This window comes from Triticum aestivum, chromosome 3A (genome assembly GCF_018294505.1).
Source record: "Triticum aestivum cultivar Chinese Spring chromosome 3A, IWGSC CS RefSeq v2.1, whole genome shotgun sequence".
NCBI lineage: Eukaryota > Viridiplantae > Streptophyta > Magnoliopsida > Poales > Poaceae > Triticum > Triticum aestivum.
Window position 1 is genome coordinate 61,626,173 of NC_057800.1, and position 7,259 is coordinate 61,633,431.

At 41.9% G+C, this 7,259-nt stretch overlaps 1 protein-coding gene across 1 annotated transcript in view; it reads right to left on the reverse strand.

The window, feature by feature from the left end:
- LOC123056779 (uncharacterized) overlaps window positions 1-3,648 on the reverse strand; it is a 6,073-nt gene extending 2,425 nt beyond the window's left edge. The window contains exon 1 of the mRNA XM_044480053.1: window positions 3,621-3,648. Coding sequence (XP_044335988.1) covers window positions 3,621-3,648 — 28 coding nt within the window. The remainder of the gene's footprint in view (window positions 1-3,620) is intronic.
- Window positions 3,649-7,259: the final 3,611 nt, after the last annotated feature.

The window sequence follows — 7,259 nt, forward strand, 5'->3', positions numbered from 1 at the left end:
GATGTCCACTTTTTCATACATATTGTAAAATTTCACATACACTGGAATCATTTTTATGTATGTTTAATATAATTCAAATACATGATTAACATTTTCTTCAAATATATTTTTTGATCACTATTTTTTTAATACACACTGAAGTTTTTTCTTGTACATCAAAAACATTTTTATACATGTTTAAAATTTTCCAAATATATGATTAAACTTTTTTAAATTGCGATGAATACTATAAAAACCTAAATAGGAAAAAAGGAAAATGAAAAAAAACATAAGAGAAAAAATAGAAACAGAAAACTACAAACAAAAGAATAAAATTAGGTGGGACGTCATCCTTTCAAATGGGCGGGCCCACAAAACTGCTGCCTGCAGCGAGGCGAGCTACCATCGGTTCGGTAATAGGGGAACTTTCGCTTCTCCATCATAGACGTTGGTTTGGTTAGATGGTTATGCATGCGTGCCTCTTTCCACATGACCACGGTTTGAGTCCGTCTTTGTACATATTTTTTTTTCTTTTTGAAAAAAAAACAGATGACGTACAAACTTCTGAGATGACAACGTACAAAACACTTACGAGACGAACAAAAGTGGAGAAACGTTTCTCCCGTTAATATTACTAGCAAACAAGCCCGTGCGTTGCAACGGGAGCGAAAAAATCACATTTCATACACACTCTCGAGACATCAGTAAATCTCTTGAAATCGTGAACGATGTCACATGAAAAACAAAATGATAAGTGATGTTGCGCAAAAACATAAAGACGTGATGATTTTTAAAGTGTATTCAAGGTGTTTCCAATTTAAACAATATAAATATCTATCTAGTTGCAAGTATCTCTTTACGCATTTGTTGTCGTTCCTTTTCGGTGGTGCCCAACAAATATTTGCATTATGATGAAAATAATATTTGCAAAAGAGCATTATTTTTGCCTCCTTGATATATGTGTTTTTTGTAATCCAAGTCAAGTATTAATTTGGTCGCAAACATGTTAGACAACTCCATCGAAAACAATCAATTTGCAAGGGAATGCATACCAAATGTTCAAGTTTGCATATCAACATCGATATTCTCAAGAAAAAAATTATGGAAACAATTTAAAACAATATGAAAATTAAAGTCAAGCCATTGGTTTACGTAAAGCTTGTATCAGGAACATTGTACATTTTTCCTACATCAGAAACATTTTTATATACACGCTTAATACTTTCCAATTTCATGGTTAACATTTTCCAAAACCTATTTATTTTTTATGTCTACTTATTTTATACACATTCTACTTTTTTGTATACATCAAGAACATTTTTTACGTACACGTTTAACAACATGGTACATGATAATATTTTTGAAAACTTATAATTTTTATGTCTACTTTGTTCCATACACATTGTATATGTTTTTGTATACATTTTTTTATATATACATCAGAAACATTTTTTCCATGCACATTTAATTTTTTTAATGCACGATTAACATTTACTAAAGAATGAAAAATATATTATTTTTTTTCTATACACACTGTACTTGTTTGTATATAATGAAAACATTTTTTCTATACAAGCTTCACATCTGTTTAATGCATGATTAACATTCTTTCAAAGTCCGCATATAAGTGATTTTTATAATTAAAATATTTATAGTATTTCGAAATAAAGCCAAAAGAAGAAAATACAAAGCGAATGTAATAGAAGTGAAAAAGAAAGAAAAAAAAGTGTTGTAGGCTGCGTTGGGCTGGCCCAATCAGGCATCTTATCTAATAGAGAAAAGAGGAGCAAAAAGTGGAGATTCTGGGGTCGAACCTGGGTCTCCTAGGTCGGAGCGCGAGGGTCTAGCCAGTCGGTCTGGCCATGCAGTACTGATTTGCTGGTGGGTTGGCTCCTTATTGTATCAAAACAAACGGCCGACTTAAAGAAAAAAATGAATCATTTTTCCAACTTACCGGTGGCATAGGTGGGTAATTCATGCGAACTCCAGGGGCAAATTGTGCGACGGACGACAGAAACCCAACATGTGAATAGTACCACCTCGCCAGATAAAAAAAACTCAAAAAAATCATCTAATCGCGGGACGAAACTAAGAATATCACCTTGCTTTATTAGTAGGTATAGATATAGATATAGATATAGATATAGATATAGATATAGATTAGGTAACAATTTTAACTAAAAGGTATAACTTTGTGCATGTACGGTCGCGCGGAGCTACACTCCCACGACACGGATACACTACACTAATCTACGGTCGGCCGTGCAACCCGATCACCGGACTGCCGGGAGCCTCGAAGGTATATGCTTCAGCATAAAGGGCAGCTCGCTTCCCCACCACTCATCAGGGGGGAATATGAAGGAAATGTGCCCTAGAGGCAATAATAAAGTTATTATCTATTTCTTTATATCATGATAAATGTTTATTATTGATACTAGAATTGTATTAACCGAAAACATAATACATGTGTGAATACATAGACAAACAGAGTCTCACTAGTATGCCTCTACTTGACTAGCTCGTTGGTTAAAGATGGTTATGTTTTCTAACCATAAACATGAGTTGTCATTTGATAAACGGGATCACATAATTAGGAGAATGATGTGATTGACTTTACCAATTTCATTAGCTTAGCACGATGATCGTTTAGTTTGTTGCTACTGCTTTCTTCATGACTTATACATGTTCCTATGAGATTATGCAACTCCCGAATACCGAAGGGACACTTTGTGTGCTACCAAACGTCACAACGTAACTGGGTGATTATAAAGGTGCTCTATAGGTGTCTCCGATGGTACTTGTTGAGTTGGCATAGATCAAGATTAGAATTTGTCACTCTGATTGTCAGAGAGGTATCTCTGGCCATTCTCGGTAATACACATCACTATAAGCCTTCACTACTAGGGAAAACCCTAGTAGTAGCGCCGGTTTAATGCCCACTAGTAGCGCGGGCTGCCGCGCTACTAATAAGGCGCTATAACTATTACTTAGCAGTAGCGCGTGCGACACGCGCTACTGCTAAGACACATAGCGGCAGCGCTTGCTCTCTCCCGTGCTGCTGCTAATCTAGCTAGTTGCAGCGTGTATACTATCCATCGCTACTAGTATTATTTTTTTCTTTTATTTTTATTTTTAGTGTATTTATATGCCGTTATACAAATTTTGGTACAATACCAATGTAAGGGCATATTTATCCCTAAGGTGTTTTGGTGATTGATGACAATGCATTTGCGGACTAATCGTGTGTCTCGAGTATTTCAGATATTTCATTACTAGGCACAAGACGGTTACGAGCCCCTCGAAGATTATTAAAGACGACATTTTTCTACGTTCCTTTTTCGGTGGATTTGAGTCGTAGGAAAGCCGTACTATTAAGGCGGGGTCCGTTTTGGAAAGGTTTGGGTGGAATCGTCACGTACACGTTTACTCCTCTTTACACCACCTTTCCCTTAGCCTTTGGAGCATCCTCCGTTTCTTCGTGTTTGTGCAAAAAGAAGAATTCCTAGTGTTGATGTTCTGGGGCTTGCGGTAGTACTGCTCTTTGGAGCGGTAGTACCGCAGGCCCCTGCGGTAGTACCACAGGCCTTTGCGGTAGTACCGCAGGAGGTCACGGTAGTACCGCTCCTTGGGAGCCGTAGTACCATGAGTCCTGGCCCGGCACAGCGCCATAAGCAGAAGTAGGGACGGATGTAACTTTTTACATCTGCTCCCTGCGCAGTAGTACCGCTTGCCTTCAACGGTAGTACTGTGCCGGATTTTTGCACTATTTGAAAATCAGCGGAACTGGCCACGGACGTTTCTTTATTTGTCCACGGCCTTCCCAGGCTGGTCCAACCCTGCCTTGCGGTAGTACCGCAAGGGGATGCAGTAGTACCGCGTGAGCGGCAGTACCACTCCAGCTTCGTTGCTACAGGCCTGGGCTAGCTCCTGCCGTGGCCATGGTAGTACCGCAGTTCGCTATGGTAGTACCGTGAGCCCTTGCGGTAGTACCGCTTGGCTGGCGCGGTAGTACCGCATGTCGCGAGCTGGTTAAGTGGATAACGGTTGGATTTGTCTCTCCACTATATAAGGGGTATCTTCTTCTCCGAGTTGACTACCTCTTCCAACCCTAAGCTCCATTGTTGCTCCAAGCTCCATTTTCACCCGATCTCTCTCCCTAGTCAATCAAATTTGTTGATTTTCTAGGGATTGGTTGAGAAGGCCTCTATCTACACTTCCACCAAGAGAAATTCGATTGCCCCCATTAATCCCTTGCGGATCTTGTTACTCTTGGGTGTTCGAGCACCCTAGAAGGTTGAGGTCACCGTGGAGCCATATTCCATTGTGGTGAAGCTTCATGGTGTTGTTGGGGGCCTCCGATTAAGTTGTGGAGATTGCCCCAACCTTGTTTGTAAAGGTCTGGTCGCCGCCTCCAAGGGCACCAATAGTGGAATCACGACATCTCGCATTGTGTGAGGGCGTGAGGAGAATACGGTGGCCCTAGTGGCTTCTTGGGGAGCATTGTGCCTCCACACCGCTCCAACGGAGACGTACTTCCCCTCAAAAGGAAGGAACTTCGGTAACACATCCTCGTCTTCACCGGCTCCACTCTTGGTTATCTCGTACCTTTACTTGTGCAAGCTTATTTGTGTTATTTCCCTTGCTTGCTTGTGTGCTTGTTGTTGTTGCATCATATAGGTTGCTCACATAGTTGCATGTCTAGACGACCTACTTTGATGCAAAGTTTAATTTGGTAAAGAAAAGTTAAAAATGTTAGTTGCCTATTCACCCCTCCCTCTAGTCAACTATATTGAGCCTTTCAATTGGTATCAGAGCCTCGTCTCTTTACTAAGGACTTTGTCGTCCGAAGAGTATGATTGACACCGTAGACGGTGTGGAGGAGCACTCCGGTGTGAATCCGATCTCGTTTACGGGCGATGGGAGAACCGCGGTCTCTCATGAGGAATTCAATGTGGCTTTGGAAACATTGAAAACCTCCATGACCACCGAAGTTGAAAGCATGTTTAATAAATTCATAGAAGGGCTTAAACTTTCCACCGCACCGCTGAAAGTGAGTGATCCCACTAACAAGGTGACAGATGCTAACTCCGACAAGGGGGAAGCTACGAGTGAAAAGGCTCCTTCTTCTAGTGGTAAAAATGACACCGACATCTTTGCCCATGTGGAACCTCCACTTGTTTATGGTGGACCAATCCCTTCCACTCATTTGAATCATGTCGGTCCTCCCCCTAAGATTGTGAAAAATGAGGACTTTGATTCTTGGGTCTATCGTTTCAAGCGTCATTTAAATCATGTAAATACTAATCTTTGGAGAATCATTGAAGAAGGTTTCTATCCGCATGACCGAAGCAACTTCACTCCTAGAGAAGCCGCGGATAATCAATTCAATAGAATGCTCTCTTCATCATCCAAGATGCAATTCCACCCGAAGATCTTCCTCACCTCCGGCCCTTCGCCATGGCCAAAGATGCATGGCACCAAGTTGTTTCCCTCTACAGGGGAAGCGCAAGCATTCAACGCTCCAACTATGAAGTGGTGCAAGATGAAGCTGATGAGTTTGCAATGAAAGAAGATGAAGAACCTCGTGAGCTTTATTGGAGAGTAACCAAACTCGTGGTCTCACTCCGAGATCATGGGAGCAAGGATATAGATGACAATTGGATCAAGCGCAAATTCCTCAAGGCAATGATGCCTTAACACAAGGCCATGTCCTCCGTCATTCGTCAAAGGCCGGACTTCCACACCTTGTCCTCAAGTGAAGTGTTGGATGAGTTTGTGGCTATGAGCATCTTGGACAAAACCGCCGACAATGCGGTTCTACGTTCTCAAAGAGCAAAGAAGCCCAACCTTGCATTAAAAGCCAAGGTTAGGGTGGAAGAAGAGGACGAAGAGGAAGAAGAGGAGAGCAACCCCGAAGATACAAAGTATGCCTGTCATGAACACATGGCTCTTGCTTCAAGGCAATTTTGGAGCAAGAAGAACTCAAGGCCCAACTTCAACAAGAACAACTCAAGTGGCAGGAAGGTCAAGCAACGTATGAGGACTTGCTATAATTGTGGCAATGTGAGTCATTTCGTTGCGGAATGCCCTTATGAGAAGAGGGAAGACAATGGTGGCAAGCTCATCCGAAAGGACAAAGTCAAGTCTTTCCCCAACAAGAGCAACTTCACCAAGAAGACTCCTCCCAAGGTGTTGGTGGTACAAGAAGAGTACAATGAGGATGATGATGATGATGAAGATGGTGAGTCGGTTGCCATGGCCTCTGTTGCCATTGCGACAACTCCACGGGTGTCACTCTTTGACTCACCCAATGAGAACATCACCGCCAAGTGCCTCATGGCTAAAGCCACCAACAAGGTAACCCCCAACATCAAAACTACCATCATTAATAATCCTTCCTTGACGGATTGCATTGATTAATATGAGGGATCTAATGTGGAGGAGAATGAGTTTGAGTCCTTTATGGGTAAACTCAAGGGTAAATGCAAGAAGCATTTCGTTGCTCTCTTGGAACAACTTGGTGAAGCCAATGACATGATCAAGGCTCACAAAGATACTATCTCCAAGATGGAGGGCCATAGTCGTTACTATGCCGATGAGATTTCGGATCTTTCCAATGCTCCTAAGGAAGAGTGTGGTCTTCATTTGGCTCTTGAGGAGTCACACAACGTTGATCACGCTAAGTTAAAGAAAGATTTTGATCATGCTCTTGTTGTTTCTCGTGTGCTAAACTATGAGAAGGCCAAGCTTGGGGTTGATCTTGCTAGACTCAAAGAGGAGTTTGACTTACTTGAAAAGGCTCACAAGGTCTTGAAGGGTGCTCATGCTAGCTTCAAAGAGTCTCATGATCAACTTCAAGTAAAGCTAACCAAGGAGAAAGCCACTTTTCCATGTATGATGTTAATTGTTAATGCAAATGCTACTAACCCATGTTGTGAGCATGTGCATCTTGTTGAGGAGAACGCTAAGTTGAAGGAGCAACTTGAGAAAGGTCTTGTGTCTTGCATACAAGGCGAGAAGAACCTCAACGACCTTTTGAGCAACCAAAAGGAAGTCGTGGCCAAAGAAGGGATTGGGTACGTGCCCAAGCCCAAGAACAAGAAGAAGAATGACAAGGCCAAACAACCTCCTCCTCTCAAGAAAACCTTTGTGAAGGAGGGAGAGGGTGCTACTAAGGAGAAGGATAAGAACAACATGAGGGGTAGTGATGCCAAGAAGGGCAACATTTCCCTTCCCAACAAAGCCGGCGACTTTAACCCTTCTTATGTGTTGTGTCGTGC